Source organism: Calypte anna, chromosome 5, assembly GCF_003957555.1.
Source record: "Calypte anna isolate BGI_N300 chromosome 5, bCalAnn1_v1.p, whole genome shotgun sequence".
NCBI classification, from domain to species: domain Eukaryota; kingdom Metazoa; phylum Chordata; class Aves; order Apodiformes; family Trochilidae; genus Calypte; species Calypte anna.
In genome coordinates, this window is record NC_044250.1 from 2,604,060 (window position 1) to 2,623,025 (window position 18,966).

An 18,966-nucleotide genomic window follows, 5' to 3' on the forward strand; every position below is an offset into this window, starting at 1 on the left:
ACAGAATTCTTCACATAAAGCCATTTCTGACCATTAAAAATATCTGTATTGTCATTGCTCATGTAACACAGTCACCCATTTCTGTGCTAATACTCCTTACTTTTGAAAAACACCTTGATAACCAGACTAAAATCCTGTAAGATGAACAGCTTTGCACTTGGGGGATTTTATTCTGAAATACTAAGTTACTGATAACTCTGACTTACTGACAGCTACTTACTTTCTTATGTCCCTGATATCTTCATGGCTCACTGTATGCAGAGCTCCTTTCTGGACTCTGTCCAAACGCAAAGATCGAGGTGAAGAAGGTGGCGACGTCTCACATTTGATTGTGGTTTTATCATCTCGTACCTCTTCTCTAGAAGCTGGAGACTAATGGAAAATGAATGAAGATCTGTGAGGTCAGTTGGAAACAATAAAACATTCACATATTATCAACACTACACAAAATACTGAAATGAAAAATCAATTATTTCAGTTTTAAAGGATCAGCATTCAGCAGATGCCTATTTTTAGTCTGACTTCTGGATTTTCTGTTACCTTCAGTGACAAACTAACACATTTCTGTCTTAGTGAGTGAAATAAGCAAGAAACACTCATCTTGTATTCATTCAATGAGCCAGGAACTAAAGTAATGTCTACAGGACTATAAAACTAATATACCTGACTTCAGTTTAAGTAAGCACAAAGACAGAAAAAAAGACTGTTCTGTGAAAAGAAAGCATCTTGATTCTCCCTCTTTTGTGTTTAGGTTATCATTAGGGAAGATTATTCCTTCTATGAAGCAGGTTTCTACATACCTGTGGCTACAGTTTTAAGTCTGAGTAACTGAAATTAAGACTTACTTGTGTGTGCACTAAACAGATCTCTAAAACAAAATATTGCTTCATGAAGTGGTTACAAACAGAACACAACAGTTGCCCACACCAGCAGCAAAAGCCAAACAAGAGGAAAAAAAAGAAACCACAACACTAAACAAACCCACACTCATGTTAAGATGATAAGCCATTTTATATTTAATATCAACGAGCATATAATCTTGCTTTCTTATAGAGTTACCCAGCAAATGCTTTATGTTCCTGTTATCCCTTAATGAGTTTGGGGACAGGAATGAATGGGCACACCATAAATATACTAAAAATTTTTACCTTTCTACGGTGTTTCCTTAAATCACTAGGCTGACAGATGCATGCAAAGGAAAGAAATTCGGAAAAGCCATATTTATTGTAAACTGTAGCACAGACTGAAACAACTACTACAGACAAAACATATTAGGGAGAATACAAATATCAGTTACAGCAATGGCACAGAGAAAAATCAAAAGTACTCTTCAAATCACTTAAACATATCCCTGAAAAGGGGAAAAGGATGAAAAAAACAAAAAAAAAAAGGAAAAAAAATACTTACAGTTGGTTATCTACAAAAATAAGGTAGTATTTCAGTGTACTGGCAAATCAGCATACAAAATGTGCATTATCTTCAGCAATGAAAATAAATAAAGTACACAGGGGTGTAAGGTGCTGTTTTTAAAAAGTGAGAGGATTTCCAGCAATATGTCAAGGACTTGCTTTAAACTATATAACCTCCATGGTAGCCATAACAGGCTAAAACACTGCCTGCACTTCTCACAATTGAGCAGCTGTCTCAGTTGTTTGCTACACAGCATCAAAAGCAGCCATACTTTAATAGATGTGAAAAACAAAATGCCAACAATAGCTGATTTCTACACAGAAACAGTGTTCTGGTCTTCTTACTAACATTAAAGTGCAGGAATGTCTGAGCCAGAGTCTACCACTGGTTTTATTTTATCCTTCATCCACTCCAGAAGGAACTCTGTCTTATTTCCCATGTACTCCTTACCTCTCCCAGTGCACACAGCAAAGCAGCAACCTTCATTTTCAAAAAAAAAGTTACTAAATTATTCAGACTTATGCTGAAAAAAGATATAATGAACTATCATTCCATTTGATGACAATTTCCTAGGAACTTAGTAAAAAATAAAGTCAGTTCCCTTTGATGATGGGGAATTGTGAATTTTTTCCCCTCCCACAAATGACAACTTTTAATCCTTTGTTATTTGGAAGACATGGAAACTATGTGGCACTAATATGTAAAGCTTTGTTCAATCTGACTGCAGAGTACTGTGCTAATAAATCATAAGTTCACAGAATCACAGACAGGCTTGGGTTGGAAAGGATCTTTATATAATTCCTCCCCGAGTTCTTACAAACAGCAGACTCATTTCAGCCTTCCTGGCTCTTTCAGCTCTTAGGTCCAATAACCCATAATGATGAAAATATTTACCAGATGGATTGAAAACTGCCCACAAGAACTGTTGAAGAGAGCTGTAGGTTTTATCATGTTGATGCTTTTAATTAATTTTAATCATGAGGGGTTTTCAGCCACCTGAACTGCCTAAACACCACTACTGCAGCTAGCACGAAGCTCCACAAGAGCTCATTCAGTCTGGTAACCCATAATAGCAATTCCAAAAGTTTCTAGAAAGCTCCTGTTCTGCAGTTCTAGAAGCACAGCTCCTTGTTTTCATGCTTTCACAAATCAGGTGCCAGGTACTGAAACGTCAGACAAATGCAACAGCCAACAATGGATCAAGTGACTTTGAGTCACAATTCTTACAAACTGCAGTGAACTTGATTTGTTTGCTTCTGTTCAGTTACATTACAGGTTAACATGGCACACATCCCTCTGATCTAGTTTTCATGAAAACAGCTACTTAAATTTGTGTGTGGTTTTCTGCAAGTGAAGTAACTAGTTATTATTCTGAAAAGCATTCCACATTTTGAAGTTTGTTAGTTTCTGTAAAAGAAGTGCGCTTGACCCTGGATACATGTCTAGTTTTAATGATTTTATTGATTTTTTTCCAATTCAAAGGTGAAACGATTCCTTTTAATGGAAAATCAGATTTTCCAGTATATGCACACATTTATTTTTAAAAAGCCAGTAGAAGTGGTTAGCTGAAATATTTATTTTTAAACAGTCCTTTAAAAGACCTAGATGAAGCAGGTCTGTTCACAGACAGTCCAGCTGCTCTCACAGTGATGGGCACCATTCCTTGTCAACTATTGCTAGAGTACAACTATGATGAAAGTGCAATAATCCAAGACATGAGGTTTAGTAAACAGTGTTGCTCTTACAACTAGTAAGTAGTTTCCAAATGCATAAACAAATCTGGAGACACTGCACTGTATACAGAGTTCAGTCTAGAGAAGGACCTTTTCCTGAAGAATGCCTGCAAATAAATACCTGTATCCAAGATGCTGCTTAGTGAAATGCATTCCTAACATGGAAAGTGTTAGGTTTGCTTAACATCTATATAAAGAAAAAGACATGGAAAACTCATATCTTGTTTCTACAGATAGATTCCACGCATAAAGCAGCTCCTAGAAGGATTACTTTTCTCAGCAATCATATAAAAAAACAGATCCATCTTTCTCTGCTCACAGAACCACTAAGCCCAAGCTACTATTGCATCAGACACAAGGTCTAACAAACACTTCTACCTGCCAGCCTTAGAAGGCTAAACCAACACAACAGCATTCATTTATAAAGCTGTGACACCTCTACAATCTTCAAGATTGCAATATATGCAAATCAGATTTTAGTTGAGTATTTGGGGCAATAGTGGACTGCAAAAAATAAAGTTTAAAGCAGAGGGAAAAACTGGTTGCTGTACCAGGGGTTCAAAAGAAAACATTATTTCTTCTATGAAGAGAAGGCAGAAGAAAGACCATAAGAATAGAAGGAATACTTAGGCATGAGATGTTGACCAAATTATAGACTTGAGTTCTGAATGTTTTTCCTAATCATTATGATTGTATCTTACACTTTCTATAGAAGTTGAAAGGAAGCAGTAGAAAAACCTAGAGGAAGGAAAAACACAGCTGAACAAGGAGAGGAAAGGGCAACGAAATGAGGCATTTCCTAGAGAAAACTTCCCCAAACAAATGAAAAGTCCCTGGGTACTTACCAGTGTCATGATCCCCAGCCTGTCCACCTCCCGAGCTGGACTGTGTGGAATCCGCCTCGGGGTGGAGCGGCCACTGCCAGGTGGGGAAGAACCAGCAAGAGAACCACTTGCATAGGGAGGGGGAATGGAGCTCATGGACCGGAACCGGCCATGGGCATCCAAACTCCCACTGCCCACCCTGCTTTCAATCTCCTCTGCACGCTGCTCTGTGTTTTCCTTTTCTTCTTGTATAAGCCTAAGAGAAAAAAGTTTCAGAGGGACAAATGACATCCAAGCGAGCACAGGGTAAGCAGGAAGGCTGAGGTGGGCATTAGGAAGAAGCAGCACTTGGCAGGCAAAACAGCTACACTGCAAAAACCTCTCATTCAGTCTGAAAAAAAGTGGTGAACACACTACATGCAGGGGTTTCTATCCAACTAATAATATACAACCTCTTCCATACAGGAGGATGAAGACAAAGAAACTGAAGAGTACTTATACATAAGCAAACCAGTTACTTCTGTCAAACTCACCCCCAGAATAATGAATGGGCTACCACCACTTTGAGCAATTACACAAAAAGGATTTCTAGTGTCTCAGAACTTCATTTTTATCAAAACATTAATGGCAGATAGACCATACCTAATCTCTTTGTTGATGGCATCCAACTGTTCTTGAAGCATCATGGCCAAAGTCTGAGCATCAGCCTGACCACTTGGTGACAGCAGATCAACTGAACTGAATATTGTCTCCCTATCATCCTCAATATCAGACACATCAACATCACTTTCAAATGCTTGTGCCACATTTGCCAACACACTTGCTTGCTGGGCTCGCTCCCAGTCCTGCTCGTTCAGGGTTTGAACCTAAGAGAAGGAATGAAAATAAAAAAATCCAAACTCAAATGGGAAAAATATGACACTTCCACAGCTTTTCAAGGTGTTTAAAATACATTTTTCAAAGCTCACTTACATGCTGAATGCATCCATCAAGACAGCAATGTTTAGAGAAATGAAAAAAAAAAAAAGCAGATATAATAAAGAAAACTTTGCATCTTACAGTTAAGTGAAATTTAAAAATGGACAGCCCCAGTGAATAAATTCAAATGTCACATAATGTAAGGTATACATTAAAATGTATATTAATATACATTAAAATGTATATCTTGGGTATATACACCCTAAATTGCAGTAGAGTTTTGCTATCAAATCCAAACATAAACTTGGAATTAACTTGATGTAATTACAACTTGTGTCCTGAAAGGGATTTCAAATTGCTTGCAGAGCAATAGAATAGTGCAGAGGAAGAAAAGGAGAACTGTATTTAAAAGACTGATTATGCTTAAAACAAATTTGACTTTAAAAATCCCAGTTTTGCAATTATTGGTTAACAATAAAACAGACTAGCACCTGTGCATTAGCTAGCAAACCAAAAGACACAAAATCTAGCAATTTATTGCTATGTACTCATACTCTAAAAACTTAGATTAGTCTCCTCTAATTTACTTTGTTGCCAAAATCTTATTTTTAATTTCAGAGTTCCACTACCTTTGAAGGTTCATCTCTGAGAGCTGCCAAACGTCCTTTCTGGGGACGCCTCAACACTGAGGAGGTGCCATAGGAGTCTGTGTGACTGTCACCCACAGAGGAAGATGTCACAGGGTATCTGAAATCTGGTCGGCTACAACATAAAAAAATATTTTATCCTTTTGAAGATAGAGGGAAGCAGAAAACAAACCAAAAACCCACATAAATTATTCCACAAGTATCAATTTTTTAGAACAACTGCTTTATAACTCTGTGAAGAATACACTTTATAGCTATGAGTAAAGTATTTTCTGTTGTAACAGACAAAATTACATTTAGCAAAGAGACTTCAAAGAAAATAGAAAATGCAGTGCTGGTACCTATGATGAAGTGATGTGGCTCTTAGTCTCACTTGGTCATTTTCAGCCCTTAATGCTTCAACATTTATTACAAGTTGATCCTGTACAAATAAATTGTTAAAAATTTACAACAGTCAGGATAAAATACTGATTTAGAAACTCATCTTTTTCATCTCAGTTCTACAAACTTCAGAAATAACAGATTTTTAAAATGTCCCCTTCAATAACCTAAAATGTAAAAATTATTTTTGCTACACACAGTACAGCACCACAACAAAAGGGCATCCAAGAACAACTCTGTTGCCACTCTACACTAACTCTAGTTAATGACAAGATGTATTTTTAAAGAGGTACTATATAAAATTCACACATTACCAACTTTAATTGATAAAATTTAACAAGAAACAAGATTTCTCAAGCTCTGCAGACAAAAGATTCTAAAGCATTCACTTTCAACTTGCACATTTTTACATGCCCTAGAAAAACAGAAATTAACAACAGAGAAATCCAATGATTGAGAAAACAATAAAAGGCTAATAAAAAGTGGCTGATGATGAACATCTGTGCCTCGTGTGAAAACTGCTGGCCTACTCATACAAAACTTCAAAGCCCATTCTACAAAAATATTCTGTATGCATTCTTCATTTTATTACAGAAACACAGCCTCTACACTTTAGCCTAGCTACTTACTAGGGTCATCTGGGGAGATGCTGTACACCTGTCATTTAATAAGCAATAACAAGTATTATTTCAGAACACAGAGTGTGACCACAAAAAAATGACTGCAGAAGGATGCAAAGAACTGAAAGGCCCCACCACTATTATTCAAGAAGGAAACTTGTCAGCTCCAGAGGAAGCAGAACACCAGACAGCTGCTACTGCAAGGGAGCAGCCAAGTCTAATAAATATTTCTCTCCCTGCCTCCCAATTCTTACAACTTTGAAGAATTTTTATCAGTCAAACATGTCTTTCCTGACACCCAGTTCTTGTAGAAAAAACTTAGGGGACAAAACCCAACATTAAAAGTATTTTTTTTCATTTTTGCTGTCCAAGCTCATGTGTACAGCATTATAAAAATTCTATTCAAACTTGGGCAAACTGCCACCATATTAAGCCACTTGACACATTCAGAAGTGTGTCAAGTCTGAATAAAAAGCTATGTAGTACCTATAAAATCATCATAAAACTGAGGCACACAATACCATAAAATAAGCAGTAACAGCCTTCTACTTTTAAACAGAGCAGGCAATGTCAAGTTTTATGGGGGAATTAAAATTGCTTCCCCTATGTAGCAATGCAGCAATTACTTTCCAAGACAGCATTTCAGATATGTGTACTGTACCTTTTCATGCTGCAGCTCCTCTATTTGTTTTTTTGCATTTTCAATTTCTCGAATAAGTGAATTCTAAAAGAAACCACAGCACAAATTCATTTCCTTCCCTTAAACCACAACCAAGTATCAAAAACTTTCAGTCAACACTATGCTGAAGCATCTTGAATTCCAGATGCTTTTTTGCTTACACCATTTCACATTGATTATAGTTGAATGTTTATCCCTTCAGTTGAATGCTTACCCCTTCAGGTGCACATCCCTCTAAATAATGGATTTAGTAACAGTGCATCAAAATTTAATACCAACCTTTTAAAGCTCTTTTTGACAGAATTGGTTAAAAAAAGGAATAGTCAGGCAGCTAAAATAATTCAAAATAATTCACTGAGTGGTTACTAAGGAATTACTGTCTGTTATCACTAGGTCTTCATTTTGTTTTCATTTGCCTGACCTACAAAATTATTATACAGCAATTTCTTGGATGTACTGTACCTCAGAACCACAACACTCATTGACTTACAGGCTCTCATTAACATCAGAGCTGTCATCTTTACAGTTATACCATGACTTCAAAACAATTCCAGGAAATATAAATATTTATGACTACTACCATCTCTTCACTCAAAGCATTTTCCAAATTCAGATGAAGAATCATCTGAGATATAAGAAACATTTGAGAGCTACGACAAAGAATTTCAACTATTGTATTTGACTGTAGTAGGTGATAAGAAAAAAAAATAAAACCATATTTCCCCTTCTAATAGGAAGATTATAACTGTGCCAATTCTTTTCCTTTTCCACCACTGCAAAAGAAATCTGGTACTCACATTCTTGCAAGAATCCCATAATGTATCAGGGTAACTGGTGCAGAGAAAACCAGTGGGAAATAAAAGAAACTGAACTGAAAAGGTCAAAGTTCTAGCCCTAATTCTTTAGACTTCCTGTATTACACTGGATGAGCCTATTTATGCAGTTCACACCAGTGGAACAGGAAAACATAAAGCTTCTTAAAAGCTGCCTTCTCAACACTCTAGTAAAATGCCCAAGGACAATCTCAAAAAAACCCAGAATTTTAAGAACCTATTTTCAACTTATTTTCTAGTGTGAACCCTAGAAAACAGCCTTAACAGATACTTATTAATAAGCATTTAGTACTGAAGTTACAGACACATTGCAAAATGCACAAAGAATGTTGAACATCTAATTTATGTATATACTGGAACTTAATTTCTTACCTTATCTTCCAAGGCAGCCATCCTTTCCTTGAGATGAAGCTGAAGCCTTTCATTAGATTCAGACAGGAGCTTATCAACTGTTTCTGACAAACGTTTATTATGTTCTTCATTCATCTTCTCTCTCTGTCTAGCCTAAGATACATAAAAGCTACTGAAATAACTTAATTTACCATGGCAATAACCATTTCCAGGTTGTAAAACATTTTTGCAAAGGAATAAGGAATGCTGCATCTACCCCCATGACTCTGTAAGGGACACAGGGGACACACATAAAATTGAAAATCTGAGCTTACACTTCAAGAAAAAGGAGATTTCAGAACCAAACCCATCATTTATAAACAAAGAGCCAAATTTTTCATATTTAATTCAGAAAGGTTTTGATTTCTCTCCTCATCAGAAAACATGACTGGCAATTAGGTCCTTCCAAACATATTTCAAACTTTAATTAGAAACTTCTATCTTTACTTTGAGATTTAAGGCTAGCCATAGTACAGTGGCTCAAATCTCCCAACTATCAGCCAGCCTAAACTCTGGTTTTATTTTAGAGATGAGAAATAAAACCAGCTTTGCTGAATTGTAGACAGCCATGAGGGGGACTGGATTCTTTCTTTCAGCTTTGTGTCTCTGCCAAAAAAGATGTATGGTACCCTTTGCAGTTCTTGATTCTTTTCTTCTAGCTGGGCTTCCATCTGTCTCAGGCGTTCTTCTATATTGCCATGTCTTTCCTCTGCCTGTCAATTTGAAAACAAAATTAGAATGTTGTTTGTTGGGTTTTTTTTGGTTTTGATTATTTTTTTTTAAGGTTTCAAAAGCATAGAGACATTGCAGCACAATAATATATCTGACATGCTTTGCACAACTGCCATTTATGGTAATACACAATGCAGAACAGATGTTTTTCTGTCACTAAAATAACCTGGTAAGTTAATATATTAAGTAACAAAATGATGATGTCTCTCACCCTGTAATACCATGGATTTGGAAATGAGCTTGCAGTAGCAGCAGTTCATTCAAATCCCCAAGAATTAGAATTAAAACAAATCATAATAATAAAAACAAAAAACTGAAGGCATTTTCAGCTTTCCTTCACTAGCCTAGACAATATGGCCCTTTGTTAGTAATCATGACAAAGCAGAAAGCAGCAAGCAGAAACAAGGACTAATATACAAATTCTACCTTCCTAAGCTTGGTGGTAAGTTCCAATACTTTAGCATCTTTAGCAGCAGAGTTCCCAGGAGACAAAAGGTCAGACTACAGAGCCAGTTAGGGACAGGAAAGATAACAGGGAAAGAAATGAAACTGAGACTTGCAAAGCAAACACAGGCACACTTGAAAAGGCTCATTTTTAGCTACTACATATAACTCTTCAGACTTCATTATTCTATTTGCAGCCTTCTAAAAATTTTAGTATTAATGACTACTTTTACTTCTCTCACTACCCACATTCCTCACTTGATTAACAGTTGAAAAAATCTGGGGTTCCCTTTAAGAAACAGTTCTTGTTTTAGAAAACAATGGCTACTATTGAACAAATTTTAATGAAAAGCAACAAAACAATCATTCAGAGAGGCATTTTCATAATGTAACTGTTAACAGAAAACCTGCTCAAGTCAAGTCAAAGAGCACAAGCACAAAAAAAGAAGTAAATCAGTTTGTTTAGTGTGCTCACAGAGATGAAGAGGCAGAAAACAAGTAGAAGCAGTTTTCTGAACTAGCTGGAGGAAGAAACACAAAGACAATTTAACAAAACCAACACTAACAACAGATTTCCTGTAGCAAGACACCAACAGAAAAGCCAGTCTTGAGGACACTGTTGAATTGACTCACCTTTGAAAGTGCTGCAACTCTCTGTGCCAGCTCAGCTTCCACCTCTGGCAAAGTTTCAGCTTTTCTCAAAGTCTGCTGCAGCTTTTGCTCAGCTAATTCCAGTCGTTCTTGCAATTGCCTATTCTTATCTTCACTCTACACAGGATTATGATAAGCAAATGTTTAGAGTTAAAATGGTAATGAGTTTTCATCAAAGGTGATGCCTTTAATGGACCCATAGAGAACAAACTGCCCCAAACTGGTTTCATAACCCAAGATGCAGCATCTACTCCTTCATTACCCAAGAGAACTTTTTTCTCTGTAAATCATTTTCTGCAGACAATTCCATGCATTCTGAAAGCAACTTTATCATCAAATAAACACAGAGTCTCAGTATGGGAAACAGCACAGAACTAGCTGTGAATTTTCAACATTCAGGCTGTGCTAAGGCTTTGAGTTACATCAAGTAAAAAATATCCCTTCATATTTTAAATAGCATTATGCATACTACTGCAAAAGTTGGTTTTATTTAAAGTGTATACAACTTCTTTTAAAATTACACTAAAAGGGAGCATTCTTGTTGACTTAGAGTTACCTGCTTTGTTCAATTAGAAAGTGATTGGCTAAATAACCACTTTTGGTTATAAGTAGGACTATTTATGTAGGACTATATGAAGCATATGTGAAATTTCCTCTGGCAATAAGACAACATTTACTTCTGCTATAGGCTACAGAACTCACTATAGTGATTTCTATAGTGATTAATCATGACAGGGATTTACAACCCATGTTTTAAAACTGTTTTAGCCTAGAGTGAGTAATTCTCACACACAAAACTAAAGTTACTTGGATACATATATTATAACTTAAAAATCCAGTTAACAGGGACAACAGCCTCTCATCTTAGCTTCCAGGAGAAAACTGTGTACAAAGCACTCCACCAGTAACTGAAAAACAACTGCTTAACAACTGCACATTACAGATATTTATCTTTCTAAAAAGCAAGTGGTTTAGTAGAGTATGAACAGGAATTATTTCTATTAGTTTTATGCTGAGCAAAATGTACTTGATCTTATATCAAACTACAACCTGTCGGTGCATGGAGTCTTTAGTGGCAATTTCATTTTCAAGTTTATCATTGAGGTCATGCACAGATGTAGCTTCACGTTGTGCAGCGAGGTAGCGTTTCTCAAGAGTTGTAATTCTCTCTTCCATGTCTTCCTTTTGGGCCATAGTCTGTGGAAGAGACAAGACAGAATTTAGAATTTACAATATGAGGCATTAATTAACTAGTTATCAAAGTGGAGGGGAAAACCTAAAAGCCAAAAATAATCATCATCATCATAATTTAAAAAATCAAACATACTCATTTAAAAATAGCAAGATTAAGCAGAAAGTCTCACTTCAGCTAACAAGTTCAAAGGCTTTTTAAAAACAAAACCCAGTGAATGCTTCAAAAGCCTGGTCTGTTTTATATTACACCACAGACCTTCTCTTACCTTTTCAATGGCAAAACACAGCAAATCTTTACTTCCTGGGAATGGTTAGAGTGTTCTTGGATTTAACTACACTCCCTTTCTATTTAACAAGGACACAGCATGCAGCAATGCATAGGAGCTTGGGGATTAGTGACTGATCAGGAACTGGAACTGTCAACCACACCACTGAAATGGAAATGATTCCTCAACTGCATACTTTTTTAACAATAAAAAAATAGAAACATCATGAATAAGCTTAGCATCTATACCAAGATCAAGTGCTTTTTCAAGAAGATGTTTAAGTTCACAATGATAAATCTATACTTCAATATATTCATGAAGTATGTTTTTATTCATTCATTAATCCTGAAGACAAATCTTAAGTGATTGCTTTTTAAACAACAAAATAGCACCATCCTGCTCTAAACAACTTTTTCCTCACCTATCAAACCAAAGACACCAAAGCATAAAGGTCTAACTGAGCACCAATGAAACCAACATTTTATAAAGCATTTGTGACAAATTAGATTTTGACAGTTTATTCCTCACCTCTCGTACATCTCTCTGTAACTTTGTATTCATTTCTTCAGATTTTATTAAGTCTTTTCTAGCTGTGTCAAGATCTTCTTCCAGCTCTGTTACTCTGCTGGACAAAGCAGTAAGACGTTCTTTCATTTGTGTCTGCTCTTTGTTTTGCTTATCTATGATGTCTTGGAGTTCAATCACTTTAGTAAGGTTTTCATCGTGGCACAAAGAACCATCAGAAGATCTCTAAAAACAGAAAAAAAAAATGTATTTTTATGTTACACAGATTTGAAAAGCAAACTGTTAGTTACCTATAAACACACCTCCCTCAGGAAAATTTTATTATTGGATAGACTGCAAAAATGGAAATTGTGGTAACTGAGATTGTTAATTAAATGCTCACTCTAAAATCTTTCATCCTAGTTTAAAATTAAAACTTTACAGCTAATGATTAAAAAGCAGACATCAGCTAAAAAAAAAAAAGTAAACAGCTCTACCTTCCCATTTGTAGTTGGGGTATTTTCTTGTTCATGATTTATATCCAGTATCCCATCTGGAAGTGTTTTCTTCTGATTATTCTGCTCTTTCAGAATCATTAACTAAAAGGAAAAAAAAGTTTATATACATATGTTTCAAGTCAATTCCTTTCTCAGTAATAATATAAAGAACAGCTACAAAAGTGATAGAGCAAAACAACTATCACTGATTCCAGTGCAAGCTGGAATAAAGTATGGCACAGGCACTCAAAAATTTATGTCACTGCAACCCAAAAAAACTCATTTTAAAGCCACATGAATTTTTTTTTTCTTTCTTGGGGTTTTATTGCTGGACTAGGGGGAGGCAGGGGGGATGAGGATTGAGGGTTTTTTTCCTTTCGTGCTCTTTCAAAGCAAGTCAGTTAAAAATTATCCCATTTGGCAAAAAATCAAACACAAGAAGTGAAACTGAAATTACTGTGTACAAATATTGACTAAAACAGCCACAAAGCAAACATGAAGCCTAATTTTTCAAAAAGAAACCTTACCTCTTTATGTGTAGTACCTAGTTCTTCTTCCAATAAGCTACATCTTTCAAGTGCTACTCGTAACCTCTCCCTCACCTGAAAAGGTAATTTCAAATAATTTAAAATAATACAAGTTTAAAAGAAATCAGTTTCACTTTTGACATACTGCTATCTCTTCCAGAGAGTAAATAACATGATTTCCATTACATTTAGATATCTACTTAATCTTAAGTACTAATTACAACATAATGCTACAAAAAAAAACTTCTAGAGAAACAATGTGTATCCTTTGCCTTTTTTGTCATAAACAAATCCTATCTCAACATGACCTGCACATTTAGGGAACAACTAAACATATCCAGAATTTGCCTATCCTTTTATAAGGCACCAAGTGTATATGCTTTTGCTTGTTTACAGGGAGGAGACAGAAATCTACTTAAAATAATTTGCCAGACTTTATATAGAGGGTGACAAAAGTTAAGCAAACTGAGTTGACAGCAAAATACTCAGCCAACTTTACCACTTGCATATCCTGTTATCAATATCAGGAAGAATTAAAGGGTGGAGTCCCTTAATTCAGCTTTATTTTATATCACTGTGTAAGCAGATTCCTCTCCTCCTATGCTCTCCAGCCCATTTCTTGTATCACAGAATCAAAAGGCTAAGTCCTGAAATATCAAGTAGGCAAAGGTATGCATTCCTATAGCAAATAAACTGCCCCTGAACCAAACCTCGTTTACATCAGTAAACTTAATAAATATTATAATAAACTACAGCACCTTGCTTTAGTGCAGCAGACTAATTCAGGAGGGCAGCTACTAATCAAGTTACAGCAGAGTCACTCCCTTAATTCTGAGCGAAGCGCAGAGAATCTGCCTTCTGCAACTGCATGGCCCACACAAAAAACAAATGGCACAACTACATGAGATTATGTTAGCTACCATATTTCCTTACCTTTTCATCAAGGGCTTTATGGTGTTCAAATAAAGATTTTAGTGCTTTGAGAACTTCTACTTCACTAGAAACTCCTGCTGGAGACTGAGCTTGGCGCTTCACAACCGTCATCCTGAGAGACCGCTCATGCCTGGAGACAAGACACTCCAAATGTTCCAGTAATAGCTAAATCAAAACAAATAAAAAAATAAAAAAAGATGTGTTTATTCCTGTTCTGCATAGCTGCAGAACACTTTGCCTCCTAAAACATCATTTTTGAGTTCTAAACTTCACATCTGAGAGCAAACAACTGCTCCATCAGGCGTAAGGACCTGTTTTTAACCTTTCACCCATGTTAGAAGCTATCAGAGCTGACACACTTCTCACCTCTCCCTGACTTTTAAGATAGTTTTTCACTTACCCAGGTCCTGTCAGTTCTGCCACCAATCTGAGGAACTACTTGTGAGAAGGATACACATTGGAAAGGCTTTAAATCAGAGAGCAACTGTTCTGCTGGCAGCAGTGTATGCTGCTGAACAGATTGCTACACCTTGCCCACTACTGATTGTTGCTGTGTGATTACAAAACCTCCACAGTAAGCAAGCTGAACATCAGACAGCAGTACAGTCTTACAAGCTTTTCCTGATTCTGCACTGCAGTATCTGGAGCTGTGCATAAGCTTCCAAGCTTTCTTAATCCACATCCATTCACATTTACAGAGGGATTCATGTGCAAGTATCAGGGAACAACTACTTTTAGCTCTTCAAATGCAACATTCAGTGCTTTTCTCCATGTAGCTGGATGCTTTACTGATGGTAACCTTGGAGAAGACAAGGAACTAACCCTTGTATTATTTCTTTCTGCTTTCAGTTCAGCAATTTCTTCTTCCCTTTCAAGCAGCTGCTCCCTGCATACATTTAGCTCTTTCGTAAGTGCTGCAAATTCCTGAAATAAACCAGAGAGAAATGTAAGTACATCAAATATCAGGATACAGCAGGAGCAGATTCATGTGAACACTTGACATGATTTCTTGAAGTATTCATTTCAGATGTCTGAAGTCAATATAGTTGTCTTGGTCGGGCTCAGCAGGCTTGGGTTCAAACACTTAAAACCGTTATGCTCTCAAGTGGAAAGATAAAAGATGTTTCATCAGAACTCATTTGTCTCTAAAGACAATAATCCCAACTGGCACATCCCTGGTAAGCAAAGGAAAAAAACCACTTGTAATGCATTTGGTTATTGTTTCAAAAAGTTGTTGTCTGGGGTTTCTGTGACTGCTGAGGGAGAGGTGAAAAAGCAGAGCACTAAGCAAAAACAGAACCCAGCAAAATGTGACAGATTTCAAGTTGGTATTTAATCACGAGAGACCATCCATAACCCTGGCATCTACCAGAACACACATCACTTCTTCATGGTAATAAAACATCTTTGAAGCTTCACCACTCAGCCCTTTCCAGGTATTTATCAACTTAAGCTACATACAGGAAAACTTCATTTATATTTATTTTCAAATTTCTTGGTATGGAACTGCTACAGCCCTTTCCCTGCAGTGCTCCTAGAAATCTCAGATTATTAGAATCAGAATCAAGAGTCATGTCAAATAAAGAGCAGATTACTACAGCTGAAGTAGCAATGATTAAGACAAGATGAACAAGACAAATAGCCAACTAAGTAGAATATGGTGTGGAAACACTGTGAGCAAAAACGTTGCCTCTTTAAATATTCCAGACTCAGTGAGATACATTGCTTAAAAGACAGCAGATGCAGATCAAGTAAAACCTTAATATGGAGCTGTTTTGTAGTAAAATCCAATGTGACAGAAAACACATGCTTAAAAATAAAAGGACACATCAACTTATACTAGCACATCTGCAAATTCTAACATGCAGCTAAAAAAAGCATAATAAAAAGGCATTGTCTGCAAATTCCAAGATTAATTTGGTAAACTTAATTCTAACAACATACATGTGACTGAACAGTCAAAGAATACTGTTGTGCAACATGTATCTAGAGTCAACTCCTTTGGAATTATCAATGTAGTAGGCTTTTAAAGGTTTTATGAAAAAAAGAGAAATACCATCATCACAGATGAGAATCCATCTCCATAATCCCTTTTCCTATATAAAAACCTGCTCACTGGAAAAAAAGATTCAGTACAGTCCCTCTAACTAATCAGCAAATGAATGCAAAGAAGCCTTAATTGCTTTTGTTTTTTCAACTGCTAAAAAAAGTAAGTAATTTCTTTAACATACATAATTATGCTCACATGGATCTTTCACTGCAGTATTTAATTTGCACCCTTAAACAAACAAAAAACCAACCAACCAAAAAAAAAAAAAGAGCCAATGCTGACCAATAATTTTAAAATAAAAATCCCTGGAAATATTAAAACAGCCTGGTCTGTGTATATGTAGCTACTGGAACTTAAAAACACACAAAACAAATGACAAAAGGTTCCCAAGTGGAAAGTAAACCAAGAACAGAAAAACCCACTTCAAGTTTCACAGAAAACTTGACAGAAAAAATTACAATTATGAGCATTCTCTGCATAATGCTCCTTGATGTCTGAATTTTTCCTGATTATTCAACATCCCACTCATGGGAGCTTCCAAGACTCCCAGAAAAATGATGCTTCCCAAACACACAAGTTTAGGTAAACCAGAACAGTTTTTAAGTTGCAGTTCTTCACAGGTCTTCCCTGCTTATCATTACGTATTCCATAACTAAGTACTACTGAAACTACTGGAAGTAGTACTAAATATATTTGCAAAAAGAGCTTGCTAGGAACTTGTTTTCCTGATGGTGCTTTTGCCCCTTTCAAAATTATTTTTAAAACCCTGAAAATGCCAACATTAAAATTTATAAGCACTGACATCACACACAAAAAGACACCCAACTTACATGGAACATTCTACAGTTTTCCAGTCTCTACTTCAAATCTTGAGAACAGGAGAAAGAAATCAGGAAAAGGGTGAAAAGTCACTGTTTTGACAACTTTTCTTAAATACAGCATTAATATATTTTTTCTTATCTATATGAGCTGTATATCTGAAAGGCAGACAAAGCACTCATCTTGCATACTTCTCTGCAAATAGAAATTGTAGCATAAAGATATCATAATTATGACAAAAAACACCCCACTGTCAGATGACCCAAAAAGAACAACACACTCTGGAATTTATATTGCTGCTGCATAAACAGTCTGACACCTATTTTCAATATTGCATAATAGCTCCATTGCTGTTTGTTTTGACAAAATGTAGTTGCTTTGAGTCCTGTAAACTGCCGAGAGAAACAAGACTTCAGTGTCCTCAGTTTCAGCTGACACTGGCAAAAGACATGTCCTTTCTAGTTTTAATACTTACTTTGAACAGCAGACAATCAGTGATTTCCTCAAGCAGTTCAAAAGAAGAGAAACTATCTGCAACTTTATCATCTGAAAAACATTTGTCTCGTAAGGGCTTCTGTGCCATTAGATGAATACACAGAAAGAATTCAAGGAAAAATGCTGAGAAACTTCTCTACTTTTCCACAAAATTACTATTCTCTAATTAAGGAGAAGATTGAGAATATCTGAACAACATTCTGCTCTGCTTCTGGTTGCCATCAAAGTAATAAAGACCCAGATCTGAGGACTGACAAGACTGGGACTCAGAATAAGCACTGCAGAGCACTTCCAGGTATCAGCTGGGAGAGTGCTAATATGTAAGCTAAATATCCCCTGTTAATTAGAACATCCTGACAAACATCCAGCCTCTCTATAAACTGAGATGTTTACTGAAGAAAGTAAATACCTGAACCCACTGAATCCACTCCAAATATGACACTCTTACTTTCAACAAAAACCTAAACTAAGTCAGCTCACTGTTCAGTAATTTAATTTTTTTTTCTGGGGGGTCATGCCTACACTCCATAGTTTTTTTAAAGCAATAATGTTTTCTCCACATTGACCTTCAGAACTGACCTTCAGCCTTCAGTAGCTGAGAGGCCACAACATAAACAGCCTCCCAAAAGTTGGATTAAGTAGTGTCTAGCTCTCACACCCATACATTTCTATGTCTGAGCTGACAGTCACTTGGTTATTTTTGAGATCACAAGAGCATCACAGCTTTCATGTTTAATACATGCAAAATGTATAGGTTCCATAGACAGTACATCACAAGCCAATAAATGCTACATAACAGGGAAGACAGTATTTAGATTAGGGAAAAATTTGAAAGAAACAGAGGTAATCCCTGAAAGTCTCTCAATATCAACTGTGTATTAGGCATACCCTAAAAACAAACAGCTGGACATTTGCTTGGAATTTGCTCAAGCAAAAAAAATAAAATAATTATTACATAATAAAACACAACACCAATCAAGAATCATAGATTCATGAAATCATGCATGAAGAATTATGGATTACAGTTGACAAGATGACCCCAAAGCTTCTTTAAAGGATGAAAAGACTAAAATAAGACTAAAATTCATCAAAGAAAAGAGTATTAAAAACTATTAACATGGTATATTCTATCAATACAAGGATGAAGATGCAACTGTTGCATCTTTATAGAAATATCCCTGCCAGAAATATGTCAGTGGAATTCATCTGTTTAATCTCCAAGTGGTATTTTGTTTTACTGTTAACATTCTGTTCTGCAGCCTGCAGATCAAACAATCTGCTCAAGAATCTGAGAAGCAAAGGCCATCAGGGATGAGAAACAGGGAATCTGAGATAAGTTTCCATCATGTTGTTCAGACTACATAGAAACCACAATTCTTTTAAATTATGCATGCATGAAAACGACAGATTACAGTCTTA

At 36.1% G+C, this 18,966-nt stretch overlaps 1 protein-coding gene across 5 annotated transcripts in view; it reads right to left on the reverse strand.

Moving 5' to 3' along the window:
- Positions 1-18,966, reverse strand: part of PPFIA1 (PTPRF interacting protein alpha 1) — a 52,156-nt gene that overhangs the window by 18,324 nt on the left and 14,866 nt on the right. For 4 of the 5 annotated variants that reach the window (XM_008498292.2, XM_030451092.1, XM_030451091.1 and 1 more), the window contains exons 3-17: positions 15,006-15,107; positions 14,184-14,348; positions 13,251-13,325; positions 12,724-12,825; positions 12,251-12,472; positions 11,313-11,459; positions 10,245-10,379; positions 9,065-9,148; positions 8,418-8,549; positions 7,195-7,257; positions 5,874-5,953; positions 5,515-5,647; positions 4,610-4,833; positions 3,989-4,223; positions 221-372 (exon numbers count right to left, since the gene is read on the reverse strand). In XM_008498292.2, the coding sequence (XP_008496514.2) occupies positions 221-372; positions 3,989-4,223; positions 4,610-4,833; positions 5,515-5,647; positions 5,874-5,953; positions 7,195-7,257; positions 8,418-8,549; positions 9,065-9,148; positions 10,245-10,379; positions 11,313-11,459; positions 12,251-12,472; positions 12,724-12,825; positions 13,251-13,325; positions 14,184-14,348; positions 15,006-15,107 (2,051 nt within the window). The remainder of the gene's footprint in view (positions 1-220; positions 373-3,988; positions 4,224-4,609; positions 4,834-5,514; positions 5,648-5,873; positions 5,954-7,194; positions 7,258-8,417; positions 8,550-9,064; positions 9,149-10,244; positions 10,380-11,312; positions 11,460-12,250; positions 12,473-12,723; positions 12,826-13,250; positions 13,326-14,183; positions 14,349-15,005; positions 15,108-18,966) is intronic. The other variant, XM_030451093.1, reaches the window with a different exon arrangement.